General features: G+C 43.7%; 1 protein-coding gene across 1 annotated transcript in view; it reads right to left on the bottom strand.

Moving 5' to 3' along the window:
• The window catches only part of kirrel1a (kirre like nephrin family adhesion molecule 1a), a 32482-nt gene extending 14861 nt beyond the window's left edge, over nt 1-17621 (bottom strand). Inside the window, 1 exon segment of the mRNA XM_041232337.1 lies at nt 17426-17621. Coding sequence (XP_041088271.1) covers nt 17426-17474 — 49 coding nt within the window. The 5' untranslated portion in view covers nt 17475-17621.
• Between the last annotated feature and the right edge of the window lie 2752 nt (nt 17622-20373).

Raw genomic sequence — 20373 nt, 5'->3', positions numbered from 1 at the left:
AAGGGAACATTATTCAGCAGCTTTCACTGGACTCTATGAAGCTGAGGGAGTTCATTCTATATAGAGGGGGTACAATTCAATATGTTAACAAGGGAACATTATTCAGCAGCTTTCACTGGACTCTATGAAGCTGAGGGAGTTCATTCTATATAGAGGGGGTGGAATTCAATATGTTAACAAGGGAACATTATTCAGCAGCTTTCACTGGACTCTATGAAGCTGAGGGAGTTCATTCTATATAGAGGGGGTGCAATTCAATATGTTAACAAGGGAACATTATTCAGCAGCTTTCACTGGACTCTATGAAGCTGAGTGAGTTCATTCTATATAGAGGGGGTGGAATTCAATATGTTAACAAGGGAACATTATTCAGCAGCTTTCACTGGACTCTATGAAGCTGAGGGAGTTCATTCTATATAGAGGGGGTGCAATTCAATATGTTAACAAGGGGAACATTATTCAGCAGCTTTCACTTTCACAGAGAGAGAGAGAGGAAGGAAGTGAGGAGAGAGAGGAGAGAGAGAGAGAGGAGAGAGAGAGGGAGGGAGAGAGAGAGAGAGAGGAGGGAGGGAGAGAGAGAGAGAGAGAGAGAGAGGGAGAGAGAGAGAGAGAGAGAGAGAGAGAGAGAGAGAGAGAGAGAGATGGAGAGAGGAGGTCAGAGTGAGGAGAGGAGTGAGAAGGAGGGATGAGAGAGGAGAGCTTGGAGAGTGATCGTGCACCCCCTACTCCTACGGAGTAGAGAGAGGGAGGGAGAGGATCGGGAGGAGAGAGAGAGGGAGATTTTGTATTCAGAAGATGAGAATGTGAGAGGAGTTGAGAGAGAGAACAAGGGAGATCAGAGCTGTTTCAGCCAAGCCGCCTCGGAGATGTCTACATTATTTAACAGAAAGGAAAAAAAAAAAAAAAGTGTTACCAGCGATGGAGGGGAGGAGGAGGGGGGGAGGGGGGGAGACGGGGCGAGATGGAGACTTGACAGAGGAAAAAACAATAAGAAATGGATCGTTCTGAAGCTTCGGTTTATCATAAAAAAAATCTTACATAAGATTGTAAGCATTTTATTTACGCAGAGGTATTTTTAGTGTCGAAAACACTCCGGAGCGAGGAAAGAGGGGGAGGGAGAGAGTGTGGGGGGGGGGGGGGGAGAGAGGGAGGAGAGGAGAGAGAGGAGAGGAGAAATAGAGGAGAGAGGAGAGATATGAGAGGGGAGAGAGGAGAAACGAGAGGAGAGAGGAGAGAGGAGAGAGAAAGAGGAGAGAGAGAGAGGAGGAGAGAGAGGAGGGGAGAGGGTGAGAGGAGAGAGACTGACCGGCAGTCATGGCAGTCAGAATTATATAACAAGTTTTAAACGCCTGAAACAAGCCAGTTACCTGAAACTCCAATTACTTTGACATCTACTAAAATTCGGGACCCGCCCCCTAGACATCAGCTATGTGAAGTTGCGAATAAACACCCCCCCCACCCCCACCCCGCCCCCACTTACTGGGTCTAGAAAAAAAGGATTTGGGTCACGTGTTTGAGAACAAACAGCAAGCTTGTGATTTGGCCGCGAGGTCTTGTTTTGGTTTCATTTTGTCGGCTTCACGCCTTCCTTCATATTTATTACAGAGCAGTAACCTCCCTCAGTATGACTTCCTGCAGAAATCCGGTCTGTGCTTCTGGCGCAGCTTCAAACATAGATACAGCTACAGGTACAGCGCTGGCCAAAGCATTCATCATCCCCTGTGAATAATGTTCCCTTGTTAACATATTGAATTCCACCCCCTCTATATAGAATGAACTCCCTCAGCTTCATAGAGTCCAGTGAAAGCTGCTGAATAATGTTCCCTTGTTAACATATTGAATTCCACCCCCTCTATATAGAATGAACTCCCTCAGCTTCATAGAGTCCAGTGAAAGCTGCTGAATAATGTTCTCTTGTTATCATATTGAATTGCACCCCCTCTATATAGAATGAACTCCCTCAGCTTCATAGAGTCCAGTGAAAGCTGCTGAATAATGTTCCCTTGTTATCATATTGAATTGCACCCCCTCTATATAGAATGAACTCACTCAGCTTCATAGAGTCCAGTGAAAGCTGCTGAATAATGTTCCCTTGTTAACATATTGAATTGCACCCCCTCTATATAGAATGAACTCCCTCAGCTTCATAGAGTCCAGTGAAAGCTGCTGAATAATGTTCCCTTGTTAACATATTGAATTGCACCCCCTCTATATAGAATGAACTCCCTCAGCTTCATAGAGTCCAGTGAAAGCTGCTGAATAATGTTCCCTTGTTAACATATGGAATTCCACCCCCTCTATATAGAATGAACTCCCTCAGCTTCATAGAGTCCAGTGAAAGCTGCTGAATAATGTTCCCTTGTTAACATATTGAATTCCACCCCCTCTATATAGAATGAACTCCCTCAGCTTCATAGAGTCCAGTGAAAGCTGCTGAATAATGTGATATCAAATGGGGCTCCAGTGTGTGTGTGTGCGTGCGTGCGTGTGTGCGTGTGTTTTCGCCCCACAGCACAATGAAATAACCTCCCAGTTACTAACAGGAGTATTGAATTCATGTTATCGACATGCAGCTTTTGACAAGAGTTTTAATTGCGTTTCTATATCGACTTTCTCAACAATGCAATAAGGGGGCCCAGCGCAGTGCCGCTGCATGTGTGCGTGTGTGTGTGAGTGATTCTCGATACCTAAAAAGACATTCTTTTCAATAACAGCAATAAAGTCAGTGCCCTTTAGAAAATGCTCAATGAAATCGGGCCGGTCAATATCAAAAACACTCTTAATTTCTGTCAAAATCTCTCCAGTCACTTAGCAGACCATTTTAGTCAGAATCTAGGGTGAACTCTACATCATCAACAACCGCTGCTGCTGCTGCTGCAGAGTCTCTTCCAATAGGACCTCGATTGTGTGGCGTCTCATCCGAGAGACGGAGCACAAGGAGGTTCAGTGACTCGCTCAGGGTCTCTCTCACACACACGGTGAGTCAGGGGCTGCTGCAGAGTCTCTTCCAATAGGACCTCGTTTGTTTGGCGTCTCATCCGAGGGATGGAGCACAAGGAGGTTCAGTGACTTGCTCAGGGTCTCACACCCTCCACCTTGCCATCTTGCCCCCTTTCTTTTCTCCCTCCTTTGCCCTGTTCCTTCTCTCCTCTTTTCCATTTCACTCTCTCACCCTCTTCTCCCTGTTCTGTCCCTCACCATCTCTTTCATTACCTCTTCTCCTTTCTCTACCTGCTCTCTCTCCTCCCCTCAATTTCTCTCCATCCCCTTGTCCCACTTCTCCGTTTCTTCACCTCTTTTTCCCTTCCCCCTTTCCTTCCAGCCCTCTCTCCTTCTTGCTGCTTGCTTCTCTTTCCATCCTCTTTCTTTCCATCCAAATCAACTGCCTGCAACCATCTCCATTATTCCTTTTCTTTCAAGTGCATAACATAGAACAAATTAGTGCAAACAAATGAATAAATAAAGACTCAAATCAGAGATCTGTACCCCCTCCCTCTCTCTCTCCCTCTCTTCCCCTTTTTCCCTCTCTCTCCCTCTCCATTCCTCTCCCTCCATCTCTCTCCCTCTTCATCTCTCTCCCTCTCCATCTCTCCCTCTGTTAAGTACAGTTCCTGTTTTTTTCCGCTGGATTGGAGAGCTCTAGTGGTCCTGATTTGAGCATCTCTCTCTCTCTCTCTCTCTCTCTCTCGATATTTTAAAACACCACTTCCCAAAATCCGTTGAGATCTAACAACACAAAGACATCCTGCGTACATCTCCTTCTCTCTCTCCCTTTTCTCCCTTTAACAGCTTCCACCTTTGTTCTCACTCTTTCTCCTGTCTTCTCATTTTTGCTTCCCTGACCTTTCTCTCCTTTCCCCTTCCTTCTTTTATTCACCCTCTTCCCTTTTTTCTCATCTATCACCCTTTTCCTTCCCTCCTTTCCCATCCTTCTCCCTCTCTGCCTCTCTCCTCTCCAACCTTCTCCCTCTCATCTCTCTCCCCCTCTCCACTCCCTCTCTCTTTTCCCCTTCTCTCCCAGATAGCTTTCAGACAGACAAGCAGATAAGCGACAGAAAAAAACGACCCCCCCCCCCCCGTCCCCCCCTCAGGTTTTTTACTCAAAAGTGAGGTAACCCACAATGGTTTTTGTAAACCGTTTTCAAAAGAGAGAGAGAGGAGAGAGAGTCACCACACTCCCCAGTTCAAAGAGCGATGAGCTTGGGGTGTTCAAAAGGAGAAAGAGATCTCTCTCTCTCTCTCTCCTCTCTCTCTCTCTCTCTCTCTCTCTCTCTCTCTCTCTCTCTCTCTCTCGCTATTCAATTGCACGTCGAAAAGAGATGAGGAGAGGAGGGGAGGACAGGAAGGGAGGGCAGAGAGAGAGAGACAGGAGACAGCAACACTCAGAACTCTGATTCCAGATGATTTTCATTGTATGCTCAAGTTTGCTCCAGTTGAATGAAGGAATAAATAAAGGAAAGGGTGGAGGAAGGGGGGAGAGCTCGGGGGCTGGAGAGATATTTTAATGCATTTTCACGCCTCTGTTCACGCAGTTCCGAGTACTTCTGTTCTATTTTTTTTTTTTAGCAGTTTCTGCTTTCCAGCCTCCTTTCCTCTCTGTGTTCCCGATAGAGGCTGCTGATTGAAATGTTTCTGCTTAATAAAACATAAACCAGACTTAAACTGCATTGAGTGATAGAGAGAAATAAACAGACTGTGGCAAAATAGAGCATGCCCTTCTTATTTAATATAGTAACCAACTAACTTTTAAAAATCATAGATAGATAGATAGATATAGCTAGAGAGAGAGAGAGAGAGAGAGAGAGAGAGAGAGAGAGAGAGAGAGAGAGAGAGAGAGAGAGCTACAGCCAAAAGTTTAGCAGCACCTAGAATTTTAGGATTGTGATCTGATTTTGTAAAACAAACTACAGGAACATAATTTAGATCTTTTATTTAACATCACATCATCAATCAAGGTAAACTACAAAAAATGACAGCACATAAAAGACTATACCAGAAGCCATAATACTAGCTCTGCAGTGTTTCATGTTCGATTTTCAAAACAAAACATTTTGTCAGTATATAGGGGAAAACTACTGGAGTGTAGTTCAATATGCAAATGTAGCATTTAGTCAGCCGGTTTCATTCCACTTGATGAAGCAGAACTAGTTCTGTAGGGTGAAGCTAGAATAATAGAATAACAGAAGTGTGATCTGAAACGGCCCTGCTTTCATCCAGATATCAGCTCTCTGAGACATTGTTACTCTCTGCTCCTCGCTCCTAACAAAATAAATGATTCCTCTTTCTCTCGCTCCCTCCCTCTCGCTTACTCTCTCTCTCCTACCTCGTTGTCCTCTCCCCATATCTGGTGTATTGTCTCCCTCCCTCTTTGTTCCTCTTATCGTTTTCTCTCCCTCGATCCCGACTTCTTTCTCCCCTGCCTTCTCCTTCCCTCACTTCATCCACTCCTCTTTATTCTTCCTCTTTTCATCCCTTCATCTCCCCTCTCACACCCTCCCTTCTCTTGGTCCCCTTTCTTCCTGTTCTTTCCCTCTCCCTCCCTCTTTTCTCATTTATTGGTTTTGACATCAATCTCACAACAAATTTAGCACCTAATTTCCCGGCTGATCGAATATTCCATCTTCATTATTTGTGTGAGACTGTGAGGACGCGCGGCGAATGTGAAACAGCCTTCCCTCCCCTCCCTCTCCCTTTCTACTGATTTCACTGCATTCTCCCTCTCTCACCTCCCCATCTCTCTCTCCAATCCTCCCCTCCCTCTCCCCATATACTGTTTTTACTCTTCTATCTCCCTCTCCCACTCTTCAATCCTTCCCTCTTCTCTCTACTGCTTTCACTTCACTCTCCCTCCCTCTCATCTCCCTCTCCCTTTCTCTCTTCAATCTCCCCTCCCTCTCTCCTCTCCCTCTTTCTCTTCCCTCCTCTTTCTACTGCTTTCACTCCATTCTCCCTCTCTCCCTTTCTCTTCAATCCCCCCCTCCCTGTCTCTCTTCAGCCCTTCCCTTCTTCTCTTTCTACTGCTTTAACTACACTCTCCCTCATATCTCCCTCTCCCTCTTCAATCCTTCCCTCCTTTCTACTGCTTTCACTCTACTCTCCCTCTCATCTCCCTCTCCTTATACTGTTTTTACTCTCTTCTATCTCCCTCTCCCACTCTCCCTCTCTCCTTCTCTTCAATCCTTCCCTCCCTCTCTTTCTACTGCTTTCATCCCTCTCTCTCCCTCTCTGTGCATGCATATATATCTTTCATCCTCCTCTTCTCTGCCCTTGTGAAATGGGTTTTCATCTCCCCTCTCCCTCGCCTCCCCTTTCCATTGTCTGTTGAAAAATACAATTCTCACTTCTCTCTTAGCAATTTTTCCTGTACTGTATACCACACCTCTCTCTCTCTCTCTCTAACTCTCTTGCTCCCTCTCTTTTACTTTCTGTCAATCTCCCTCTCCTTTTCTCTTCCTCTTCTGTCTTACTCTCTTTCCTGTCTTCTCTCTCCCTTTCCACTTCCTCCTCCATTTAAAATTCTAGGTGATGCAAAACTTTTGGCCACAGCTGAACAGTTGTTGCTGTATAATTTTTTTTTTTTTTGCTCCAATTCATTTTCAAATAAAACCTGTGAACCGAAACGGGTCATTTTCAGGATCAATAGTCAGCAGCGCCAGCAATTTGACAATCTCACATGGGTCAGGCAACACCTGATGTTAAAACTCCCCTTAGAAGATGTGTCTCTGCATTGGAAAAAAAAAATGAAGTCAATTGTCTATAAGATCTTGTATTCTGCCCTGTGTCAGGTATTACTGCTTCGTTAACGGTAAACACCATAGCGACCAATTACACTATCTAATACAGACTATAAAATATTTTCAAAATACTTATTTAATAATTGCAGAATAATCAAATAATGGAATATATACTTTCCGTTGCATCCCTTTGTGCTTCCCATGGACCCTCAGCAGTAATAGTCAAAGATGCTGCTGAAGATCAATTTTATTCCAATAATTTTTTCATTAACAAGTGATTTAGCAGACACGTTTATCCAAGTGATTTACAAAAGACAAGGGGGTGAACTCTGCATTATCAACAACTGCTGCTGCTGCAGAGTCTCTTCCAATAGGACCTCGTTTGTTTGGCATCTCATGCGAAGGACGGAGCACAAGGAGGTTCAGTGACTCGCTCAGGGTCTCTCACACACACACAGTGAGTCAGGGGCTGCTGCAGAGTCTCTTCCAATAGGACCTCGTTTGTTTGGCGTCTCGTCCGAAGGACAGAGCACAAGGAGGGTCAGTGACTTGCTCAGGGTCTCTCACACACACACATAGCGAGTCAGTGTGAGCCAGGTGATTTGAACCTCCTGGTATCCAGACCCCTTTTCTTTACCCGCTGGACCACTGGGCCCCTAGTAATTCTGAAGTCGCTAACAGGAGAGTCTCACAGCAACACTGCAACACTTTGTATAAAAATAGATTCTGATTCCCCGCTTGCCTGACTGCTGCTGCGGAGTCCAGAGGTGTTTCTGTCAGAAAACATCAAGAAACAGCTACGCCTTGTCACCCCCTCTCTCCCTCCCTCTCCCCACGCTCTCCCCATCGTGTGTTGTATGTTCATCATGCTGTTCAGTGCACCTCTAAATTCCATCCTCCCCCTCTCTCCCCCTTCTCTCCCTGTTTCTTCAACTCCCCACCCTCTTCCCATATCTCCCTCTCTCCCTCTCCCCACCTTTCTCCCCTCCTACTCCCTCTCTCCATCATTCTCAGATTCAGGTTGCAAACTTCAGATCTTTTCATCTGTGTTGTTTCTATCTGACTGACCCCCCTAATACTGCAAGGGGTAGACCGAGTGGGGGAGAAATAAAGAAAAGACAGATGGAAAGAGAGGAAGAACTAAAACAAAAGGACAGAGGAGAGAGAGGGGGGAAGACATAAAAAGAGAAAGAGGGAGAAATGAAAAGAGAGACCGAGGAGAGAAGTTTTCCACACAGAAACAACTCACGAAAATGAAAAAAATAAACAGAAATAATGGATATGGAATAATACTGTTAAGGCATCCGGTATAGACTTCCATTTCATATCATGTTGTAGTGTCTTATGATTACATGATGCGAAATAAAACTCAAAATGATTTTGTTCATATAGTTTCTTTTAAAAGAAAAAAAAAATGAATGTCTCAATTATAAAATTCTAGGAACACTACGTTTTGAAAACCGGTCTCGACACCGTCCGTAAACGTACACACGTTACGTCGTGTGGGGGGTGGGGGTGGGTGGGGAGAGGGAGGCCCCTCCTCCCTTCTCCTCCATTTGAATATAAGGCAGAAAAACAGAGAAAAGAAAATGAAGGTGAAGGCAAGGCATCTAAATCAGAGACTCAGAGAGGAGAGGTCTGCTGCATGAGGGAGAGGGGAGAGAGGGAGGTGGGGAGAAGCAGGGAGAGATAGGAACGGGGAGAGAGAGAGGGGGGAGGGAGAGGAAAGAGTGAGCCTGGATGTGAAAAACAAAATGTGTTTCTCTTCTTGTTAAATGCACAAGCAGAGAGACAAGGGAAAGACAGAGAGGCAGAGTTATGCATTCTCTCTGGTTTCATTCTCTTCTTGATAAATTTACCAAACACAGAGAGACATTCCTCCAGCCGGCTGTATTGAAACATTCTTTTAAGAATAACAGCCAGAGACTGATCATCACAATCTCTGCAGGAATGCGCTTCCCTCTGCAATAAACCAGACCCACGCAGACAACAGGTCACATGTCTGGAAAACTTACTTGGGTGTTTTTGTTTTTGTTTTATTTTGTCAACTCAGTCATTCCAATTTCACTAAAATTATTCCCTTGAACAAAACATTTGATTATATATATATATAAATCATCCTTTTTTCTCCCTTTTCTTTCTTGCTCTCTTTCTGTCGCTCTTCCTTTCTTTCTTCTCACTCCCCCTCTCCCATCCCTCTCTCCTAACTTTCTCTCATTCTTCTCTCACACTCTTTCTCTCCATTTTTTCTCTTTGTCTTTCCACCCCTTTCCCCTTTTCTCTTCCTCCTCCATTTTTTCTCTGATTATACCATCTTTCTATCTCATGTCCCCTCTCCTCTCGCTCCCTCTCCCCTCCTCCCCTTCTCCTGGAGGAGGGGGGGGAGGAGAGGGAGGAGAGAGGTGGGAGTGGAGAGGAGAGGGGGTTCTCTCCCTCTCCCTCTCCCCTCCTCCCCCTCTCCTCTCCACTCTCTCCTCTAGACTCCCCCTCCTCCCTCTCCTCTCCTCTCCTCTCCCTCTTCCTCCCTCTCCCCTCCCCTCCTCTCCTCCTCTCTCCTCTCCTCCCTCTCCTCTCCTCTCTCTCTCTCCTCTCTCTCTCTCTCTCCTCTCTCTCTCTCTCTCTCTCTCTCTCTCTCTCTCTCTCTCTCTCTGTGGTTACAGCCTCTTGGTGATTTACAGTTTCTGGAATGCAAGGCATTTCCTGTTGGATTCCCATTAGGTTTCTTCTCTCAAACTCCACTCAGAAAACTTTGAGAAACTTAGGAGAGACTTAACTGTTTCTGAACAACAGCAGGGGAAAAAACAAAAAGAAAAACTACAGTAAAACAAAAAAGTGTGCTATTGTAGGGGACGGTCCGATCACCCAGCATGGACAATCCTGACAATCGAACAACTCCCTTTTTTTAATCTCTCAGCTACGGAAAAAAAATCCCCCCTCTATATAGAATGAACTCCCTCAGCTTCATAGAGTCCAGTGAAAGCTGCTGAATAATGTTCCCTTGTTATCATATTGAATTGCACCCCCTCTATATAGAATGAACTCCCTCAGCTTCATAGAGTCCAGTGAAAGCTGCTGAATAATGTTCCCTTGTTAACATATAGAATGAATTCAGCTTCATAGAGTCCAGTGAAAGCTGCTGAATAATGTTCCCTTGTTAACATATTGAATTGACCCCCTCTATATAGAATGAACTCCCTCAGCTTCATAGAGTCCAGTGAAAGCTGCTGAATAATGTTCCCTTGTTAACATATTGAATTGCACCCCCTCTATATAGAATGAACTCCCTCAGCTTCATAGAGTCCAGTGAAAGCTGCTGAATAATGTTCCCTTGTTAACATATTGAATTGCACCCCCTCTATATAGAATGAACTCCCTCAGCTTCATAGAGTCCAGTGAAAGCTGCTGAATAATGTTCCCTTGTTAACATATTGAATTGCACCCCCTCTATATAGAATGAACTCCCTCAGCTTCATAGAGTCCAGTGAAAGCTGCTGAATAATGTTCCCTTGTTAACATATTGAATTGCACCCCCTCTATATAGAATGAACTCCCTCAGCTTCATAGAGTCCAGTGAAAGCTGCTGAATAATGTTCCCTTGTTAACATATTGAATTCCACCCCCTCTATATAGAATGAACTCCCTCAGCTTCATAGAGTCCAGTGAAAGCTGCTGAATAATGTTCCCTTGTTAACATATTGAATTGCACCCCCTCTATATAGAATGAACTCCCTCAGCTTCATAGAGTCCAGTGAAAGCTGCTGAATAATGTTCCCTTGTTATCATATTGAATTGCACCCCCTCTATATAGAATGAACTCCCTCAGCTTCATAGAGTCCAGTGAAAGCTGCTGAATAATGTTCCCTTGTTAACATATTGAATTTCCCCCCCCTCTATATAGAATGAACTCCCTCAGCTTCATAGAGTCCAGTGAAAGCTGCTGAATAATGTTCCCTTGTTAACATATTGAATTTCCCCCCCCTCTGTATAGAATGAACTCCCTCAGCTTCATAGAGTCCAGTGAAAGCTGCTGAATAATGTTCCCTTGTTAACATATTGAATTCCACCCCCTCTATATAGAATGAACTCACTCAGCTTCAAAATACTCTATTAATTTGAATGCAAAACTTTGTGTGTTCAAAATGACTAATTGCTAATTCTGCATTCATTTCAGAATCGAAAAGGGAATACCTTGTATGCCTTCTTATAAAGGTTAGAAAAGAATGACGTTTTTTCAGTTTGCATGTAACTTTGCAACTGTAATCCGATTACATTTTTCAGTAACTTTGTAACTGTAATCTGATTACATTTTTCAGTAACTCCAATGGCTTTTTCTGTTTTTGGATAGGTAACAGCATGTGTTAACGCATTACAGTTTGACATGAAAAAAAAAAACAAAGTTACTTGTAGTTTTTTTTTTTTTTTTAAAGGAGGACAGCATGACATTGAAATCAGAAAGCGTTTCATTTCAAATTCATAGGCAGCGTTCGATTTCAAAACATTTTGATTTTGCGGTCCCAGATGCTTGCTCAAGCACTTTTAAGCAGCAAATGACTGAGCTCCTTCCCTCCTTCCTCCTCCTCCTTCTCTCTCTCTCTCAGCCCCTGTGTTGCTATGGCAATGGCCTCAGTCAATAGACAGAGTGTGTTTCTCCAAATCCTGGAACTCCCGGGGTCACCATGGCAACCTCTCCCTAACTAAACTCTCAAACTCTCTCTCTCTCTCTCTCTCTCTCTCTCTCTCTCTCTCTCTCTCGCTCTCAGTTTTCAGCCTTCATTCTGTGCCCCCGGTCAGAAACAGTAATGTTGTGAAATCATCCAAATTTAGTTTGCTCTTTTGGTATTCTTTAAAAACTGGATCACCAAACCTCCTTTATCCTGTGTTGAGTTGAGTTGATTCTCTTTGTGCTCACAGACTAGGGCAGCACAGGAGCCACTCCACAGGGCAGCACTAATACAAAGAGAGATCTAGATAGTACCGCTGAGGCCAAAAGTTTTTTGGGAGCTCTGAGGTTCTGTGTTAATACCTGTCTGTGTGTCTGCCTGTCTGAGTATGTCTGTGTGTCTGCCTGTCTGTCTCTGAATCTGTGTGTCTGTCTATCTGCATGTGTGTGTCTGTGTGTCTGTCTGTGTCTGTGTGTCTCTGTGTCTGTGAGTCTCTGTGTCTGTGTGTCTCTGTGTCTGTGTGTGTGTGTGTGTGTGTGTCTCTGAGTCTGTGTGTGTCTGTGTGTGTGTCTCTGTGTCTGTGTCTGTCTGTGTGTGTGTGTGTGTCTCTGTGTCTCTGAGTCTGTGTCTCTGTGTCTGTCTGTGTGTGTGTGTGTGTGTGTGTGTGTGTGTGTCTGTCTGTGTGTCTCTGTGTCTGTCTGTGTGTGTGTGTGTGTGTCTCTCTGAGTCTGTGTGTCTGTCTGTGTGTGTGTGTGTGTCTGTGTCTGTGTGTGTGTGTGTGTGTGTGTCTCTCTGTGTCTGTGTGTCCGTCTGAATCGTTGAAATCAGTTATTTTATTTCTCCCTCTCTTTTTCTCCCGCTCTCTGTGTGGTTTCCATGGTGATGCCTCTGTCGTTTTTAAATTTCTATAATTCTCACTCTCTCTCTCTCTATCTCTCTTGTGTTTCTCATCTTGTCGGCTTCCTGTTTATAAAAAAATTTCGCTGATCCTTCCTCCTTCCTTCATGTCTGTCTGTCTGTCTGTCTCTGTCTGTCTGTCTGTCTCTCTGCTTGTCTCAGTTTGTCTATTTGTCTCTCCGTGTCTCTCTCACCTTCCTGTCCTCCACAGCCATCCTTATCTCCAGTTCTCTTTTTTGTTCATCTTCTATCTTTATGTTTCTCTAATTCTCTCTCTATCCTTCTCTCTCTCTCCCTGGTCCTTGCAATCGCTCCGTTGCCATGGTTACCTCGTTTTTATATTTTCTTTCATATTTCCATCCCAACCGCCCCCCCCCCCCCAATCTAGCCTCTGGTTAGAACGTTGCTATAGCAACAGATTTATTTTCCTTAAAAAGAAAAAATTATCCCTTTTTTTTCCTTGCTTAAAATACCCATCCTCTCCCTATCTGTAACCCCAGTTAATTCAGAGCCTTAAAATCTGCAGTCAGACCTGCCCTTTTATCAGCGTTCAGTTTTTTGGTATTTCCAAAACACAGCACAAATACAAAGTTATTGTTGCACAGCGCCCTTCCTTCACGACACAGTACACAAAGTTCAAAACAAAACGATCGACAACTGGCTACAGAAATGCACGTCAAAAACAAAAAATCACGTTTTTCAATTTCGACTTCAGCTTTTGCATCAGCACCCTATAGAATTAACTCCCTCAATGAAAGCTACTGAATAATGTTCCCTTGTTAACATATTGAATTCCACCCCCTCTATATAGAATGAACTCCCTCAGCTTCATAGAGTCCAGTGAAAGCTGCTGAATAATGTTCCCTTGTTATCATATTGAATTGCACCCCCTCTATATAGAATGAACTCCCTCATCTTCATAGAGTCCAGTGAAAGCTGCTGAATAATGTTCCCTTGTTAACATATTGAATTCCACCCCCTCTATACAGAATGAACTCCCTCAGCTTCATAGAGTCCAGTGAAAGCTGCTGAATAATGTTCCCTTGTTATCATATTGAATTCCACCCCCTCTATATAGAATGAACTCCCTCAGCTTCATAGAGTCCAGTGAAAGCTGCTGAATAATGTTCCCTTGTTAACATATTGAATTGCACCCCCTCTATATAGAATGAACTCCCTCAGCTTCATAGAGTCCAGTGAAAGCTGCTGAATAATGTTCCCTTGTTAACATATTGAATTCCACCCCCTCTATATAGAATGAACTCCCTCAGCTTCATAGAGTCCAGTGAAAGCTGCTGAATAATGTTCCCTTGTTAACATATTGAATTGCACCCCCTCTATATAGAATGAACTCCCTCAGCTTCATAGAGTCCAGTGAAAGCTGCTGAATAATGTTCCCTTGTTAACATATTGAATTGCACCCCCTCTATATAGAATGAACTCCCTCAGCTTCATAGAGTCCAGTGAAAGCTGCTGAATAATGTTCCCTTGTTAACATATTGAATTGCACCCCCTCTATATAGAATGAACTCCCTCAGCTTCATAGAGTCCAGTGAAAGCTGCTGAATAATGTTCCCTTGTTAACATATTGAATTCCACCCCCTCTATATAGAATGAACTCCCTCAGCTTCATAGAGTCCAGTGAAAGCTGCTGAATAATGTTCCCTTGTTAACATATTGAATTGCACCCCCTCTATATAGAATGAACTCCCTCAGCTTCATAGAGTCCAGTGAAAGCTGCTGAATAATGTTCCCTTGTTAACATATTGAATTGCACCCCCTCTATATAGAATGAACTCCCTCAGCTTCATAGAGTCCAGTGAAAGCTGCTGAATAATGTTCCCTTGTTATCATATTGAATTGCACCCCCTCTATATAGAATGAACCCCCAGCTTCATAGAGTCCAGTGAGCTGCTGAATAATGTTCCCTTGTTAACTATTGAATTGCACCCCCTCTATATAGAATGAACTCCCTCAGCTTCATAGAGTCCAGTGAAAGCTGCTGAATAATGTTCCCTTGTTATCATATTGAATTGCACCCCCTCTATATAGAATGAACTCCCTCAGCTTCATAGAGTCCGGTGAAAGCTGCTGAATAATGTTCCCTTGTTAACATATTGAATTGCACCCCCTCTATATAGAATGAACTCCCTCAGCTTCATAGAGTCCAGTGAAAGCAGGGGAGGAGGGGTGGCAGCGATTACAAAGATGTCTCTCTCTCTCTAGCACATCTCTCCTTCTCTCATTTCACAAGCTCTCTGCTCTCCCCTCCTCCTCTCCCCTCTTTCTTCAGTGCTCAATGAAGCGGATATAATCCCTCTCTCTCTCTCTCTCTCTCTCTCTCTCTCTCTCTCTCTCTCTCTCTCTCTCTCTCTCTCTCTCTCTCTCTCTCAGCACTCACCCCAATGCCAGTATCTAATTGTTTTTTGAATAATAATGACCTCTTTGTTTTTTTTAGCTGCTTCAAAACAGGAAACAATTCGGAGCATTTACGATTCAGAGAGAGAGAGAGATTAATTAAGATAACATTTAACAATCACAATTTCTTCCTATTCCTCTCTCCTCTCCCATTTCTCTCTCTCTCTCTTCTCTCCCATTCCTCTCCTCTCCCATTCCTCTCACTAAAAAAATAAAGTTCTACACAATTGCATCTCCAGTCAGGGTACATTTTATTGAAGTGAGACCTCCCCCCTCTCCCTCTCCCTCTCCCTCTCCCTCCCCTCCCTCCCCCCCCTCCTCTCTCTCTCCCTCCCTCTCCTCTCTCCCTCTCAATTACTTCCAGATGTTCCTTGGCATTTCTGACAGTGAAAATCACGGCCCTACATTTCAAAACCAGAAAATTTCTTCTTCGTCGTTTCTGCTCTCCCTCCTCCCTTGTTTCTCTCTCTCTCCCTGTCTCACCCCTTTATCAGCTCCGCTCTCTTATCTGTCCTGTCCTCCCCTCTCCCCTTTCTCTCTCTTTTATAATCTTTAACTTTATCGCTTCTTCCAATCCCTCTCTCTTAACTTTTCCCCGTTCTCTCTTTGTTTCAGGCAACCAGACTTCCAGAGTGAAAAAACAGGCCATTTTTTGTTCCTTCATCTCACTGAAGCTGTAGCAATTCTAAAGCTGTTAAATAAATATATTTCTCTCTTTGTTGATTGCTAACTGGAATTTGATTTTCTAACAGCAAAATAACAATGATTTTAATAGTCACAATAAATGCATACATTGTATGATTGAATTAAACACAAGAGTCAACATGTGCATTAGATTCTGAACACACACACTGAGACACACACATACACACACACACACAGACACAAACATCGAGACACAAACACACACATATTAAAACACACTCACACACAGACACACACACACACACACACACACACACACACACACAGTGAGACACACACTGATCAAAGCGTACTCTTCTGCCAGGCTCAATGAATCGCGGCAGTGTGCTTCCCTCTCTCTCTCTCTCTCTCTCTCTCTCTCTCTCTCTCTCTCTCTCTCTCTCTCTCTCAACACTCATGTTTTATGTATCGACATGAAAAGAAAAAGACACATCACACAAACAGACTGTCGCCCCCCGTCCCCCGGGTCCCCGTCCCCTTTTAGATATTCATTTTGTTATTCAGTCATTATTTCACCCCGAGATGCACTTCTCATCAGACCCAAGCAGACAGATTGGTACCGAGGCCTCCATCACTGACAGCGTGCTGTAGAGATTATTAACTCGCTCCTTGCTACCTTGCTAAGTCCCCCCCCCCCCCCTCCAGCCCAGGGCAGGCTTCCCCCCCCCCAAGAGAAAGGGTGCTCCCTCCAGCCCAGGGCAGGCTTGAGGCACAGAGACTGAACTGCTCCCTCCCTCCCTAAGAGAAAGGGGGCTCCCTCCAGTCCAGGACAGGCTTGAGGCACGGAGACTGAACTGCTCCCTCCCTCCCTAAGAGAAAGGGGGCTCCCTCCAGTCCAGGGCAGGCTTGAGGCACGGAGACTGAACTGCTCCCTCCCTCCCCCCTAAGAGAAAGGGGGCTCCCTCCAGTCCAGGACAGGCTTGAGGCACGGAGACTGAACTGCTCCCTACCTCCCTAAGAGAAAGGGGGCTCCCTCCAGTCCAGGACAGGCTTGAGGCACGGAGACTGAACTGCTCCCTCCCTCCCTCACCCCCCTAAGAGAAAGGGTGAGCCAACTATGGTAAATTATAACGATGTGCACGGGACGGGCGTCCCTAAATAATGCACTCGCTATTTACAGTCCTTATCTAATCCAGTGCAAACCCAGTCCTGGGGACCCCCTGTGGCTGCCGGGTTTCATCCCAACCCATCTCTCAGTTACTGAACCAGACCCTTCACTGAACTGATCACTTGTTAGGTAGACCTCGTTTTTAACTCGTTTTCAGCTCTAAACAACTGCTGAATTAGTTACTTATAACAAGCTCTGGATAACGTGAAATTCGCAGTTGTTAAACTAAAAAATTAAGTCATATGAACATCATGTAGATTTATTATTGAACACGACTCTACACGACTCTCCAAGCGCGACATTTCTATATCCAACGCCTCGCTTACACCGTTACAGCGCTGCCAGAGACATGACGTTATATATAATAAAGATTATAGCGGTGTATGTCAGAATATACACTGAGTTGCATATGTGTGCGCGTTATTACTGTTGTATCATATTGCTTTTATAAAAAAACGAAGTTCTGAAGCTATATAAATATCCATGCTGGATTAAACACCGTTAATAATCGCTCACAGCCTCAGTCAACGCATTACCATATTGTACACTGTCATTGGCAACCGTTATAATAATAATAATAATAATAATAATAATAATAATAATAATAATAATATGCAAATGTATAGTCTAGGAACGCATTTTAAAAAGACGGATAATTGGCGTTAGATTTAATGACGTTAAAATAATACGTTATATTTTTTTCAATCATTACAGATCTATATTGGTTATTAGTTCTAAAAATTACTATTTAAAAAAAAAAAAAAAAACCGGAGCACACTTCGTAAGGAATGGAAATCAAAACGATGACGACATTTTTTGAGAACCGTACACACAGCCCGCAAATATGTATTTCAACAAAAAAATAATGATAATTTTGCACACGTTATTGTTAACACGCTTACCTGTATGCAGATTCCACGTCAAAGTTATAATCCATAATAACAAACGCATCTTCTTCTCGTCTATCCGACTGCGTATGTGCGTAACAAGTTTCAACCCAACACAATCCTTTCTTACCCGTTAGCTTCGCACGACGAACAAAAAAAATATATATATCTATTTTTTTTTTTTTTTTTTTTTTTTTTTTTAAACCCAGTCCTTTTCACATAAGGAGTATTCCTCTTTCGGCAGAACGCTCGATAACACATCCGTTTTTTATTTCGATCTTTTCGTTGTTTGCTTTCTTTGAAACAAATCTAGGAGCTAGCTTCTAAACTCCTTGCGTTTTACCCTCCCCAAGAACTGTGCGTATGATGCTGGCAGCTGGCAAGGTTTGAAAGACTCCCTCACTCTCGCTCTCTCTTAAAAAAAAAAAAACAGGAAAACAGCGACCCCTTATTTTAGTGCAGGTGATGGCTTGTATTGCAATTTTTTTTAAAATTTTAAAAAAAGGGAATAGGGCGCCCCCTAGCTTGTTCTGACAATGATTGTTAGTGCAGGTTTGAAAAAGCGCATGTGTTGTGTGACACGAATCGCTTCGAAGACGAGAAACATGGCTAAAAATTTACCAAGATAAGAGAGACGTTCTCTACAAAGATCTACATGAAACTGAAGGTAGAGGATCAGACGGTAATTATTCTGGGAGAGAACAACGACAGGGTACTCCCAGCTGCTGAATATATCAGACACCGATCTGAGTCGAGACAGGACCACTAAAACCTGACAGAAACTCTAACATCATACGCGCATTTTAACTAGATTTATTTTCTGTAATCATTTGGTATGCTGTTTTTATATATATAATTCTTGAACTGTGTACACGGTTGTTATATCTGGGGTTACTGTTCGTGCAGGCGGGTAAACAAAACTGCCAGCTGTGGGTGGAGAAACAAAGAACAGAAAACAACGTTAGTATAAATCAAGTCAATATACACCAGAGGAGACCCCTGCGCTCCCCTGACTGTGTGACTGACCCTGCTTTTTAATGTGGGAGACCTCAGGGACCCCTGCGCTCCCGAGGACTGTGTGACTGACGGGACGAACCAGGGGGAGACCTCTGGGAGAATAATTCCCTGCGCTCCCCTGACGAGTGGAAGACTGACACCTGGGCTCCCTGCTTTTACCAGGGGAGACCCTCAGGGACCCCTGCGCTCCCCTGACTGTGTGACTGACCCCTGCTTTTACCAGGGGAGACCCTCAGGGACCCCTGCGCTCCCCTGACTGTGTGACTGAGCCCTGCTTTTACCAGGGGAGACCCTCAGGGACCCCTGCGCACCCCTGACTCTGCGATTCCCCCCCTGTACACCACGCGGCCGTGCTTTTAGCAGGGTTAGGGAGCAGAGTTGGGCGCTATACCTGCACTCAGGCATTATCTCAGCTTAGCTCACTACTGACAAACGAAAGCTACCGATCCATGCGGGGCAGAAAGCAGAGCTCAGCGCACCAGAAAACTCGTTCCGGCGGAACTGTCTTCAATGAAGGCGTTTGCATGCGTGTTCCTTCGTTCCTTCTTTCTTTCTTATAAAGCTTTAGGGCAGTATATACACATACACGCTTTTCCTTTGTAAATAACACAAGTTTCTAAAACGCATTCTGATTCTGTTTGCCTAATCTCAGTCAACGAAAACTGTAATGTGTACACTATAGTATACTAGGAGGGCATATTCAAAACATCCTTGAACCTCTGTAGAATTATTAATCTGTTTTTATCACTACCAGAAGCGTGGCTCCCAGGGACACCCAGGGATCTTCAAGAAGCTGCTTGATTCTGGGATCAATAAGCTACTAACATCCTGGTTCTGTCTTCAATGAAAGCGTTTCCATGTGTGTTCGTTCGTTCTTTCTTTCTTTCTAATAAATATTTACGGCAGTATATACACATACACGCTTTTCCTTTGTAAATTAAATTCAACATTCTACATTTTACTGTTTTATTTTCCCTTTTCCTTTTGCCTTTTATTTTTAAATCATTGTTTGGAGCACCTGCGAGTGCGCCCGCACCCTTAACTGCTTGCCGTTTGCAGCTTGGTATTCCCGTGGTTCTGTTTACCATAGTTGGTAAGCAGACCACGGACAAACAGCGCCCTCTGCGGGCTAAATAAACAAAACACACTTGAAATAAAACTGCGCACCTGTGTGGTGTTTTCGAGTACACCTGTCTGTCTCCTGTGTCAGTGAATTACCCACCACCCTTCCGCAGCCGGGTAAGCGCTGCATTTTGCCGACTGTTATTGAGAAAAATAATACATTTCAGTATGTAGAATTTAATTTTCTATCTCTGTTTTTTTTTTTTTTTTTTATTTCACCAGATAAGGGAAACATTGTAGTATATTTAGTTACGAATCAACTTTCTCTGAATAATTGTCCTGGAGATGAGCGATCCTTCAAACAATAATGTTGACAAATTTGTCAATATATATATATATATATATATATATATATATATATATATATATATATATATATATATATATATATTACACACACACACTCTGTGTTTGTCTCGAGGAGGCAATGTTTAACATAAGAACCTATGAAATAGTCAGCGTGCCCGCAAACAGCCAAGTATGATCGATTTATGCCCGTGCCCAAATTACTTAGAGCAGCACTGATATATATAGTGGTCAGCGTGACAAGACACGAGCAGAGGGAAGACTCACTGTGTTGAAACAAATAACTGACGAACACGACAGTGAAGTTTTCGTTGACTGAGATTAGGCAAACAGAATCGGAATGCGTTTTAGAAACGTGTGTTATTTACAAAGGAAAAGCGTGTATGTGTATATACTGCCCTAAAGCTGTATTAGAAAGAAATAAAGAGATAAAGAACACGCATGGAAACGCCTTCATTGAAGACAGGTCTGCTGAAACGAGTTTTTTATGGCGCGCCGAGCTCCGCTTTCTGTACCTC

Source organism: Polyodon spathula, chromosome 29 (genome assembly GCF_017654505.1).
Source record: "Polyodon spathula isolate WHYD16114869_AA chromosome 29, ASM1765450v1, whole genome shotgun sequence".
In the NCBI taxonomy this organism is placed as follows: domain Eukaryota; kingdom Metazoa; phylum Chordata; class Actinopteri; order Acipenseriformes; family Polyodontidae; genus Polyodon; species Polyodon spathula.
This window is presented reverse-complemented; position numbering and strand designations above follow the sequence as displayed.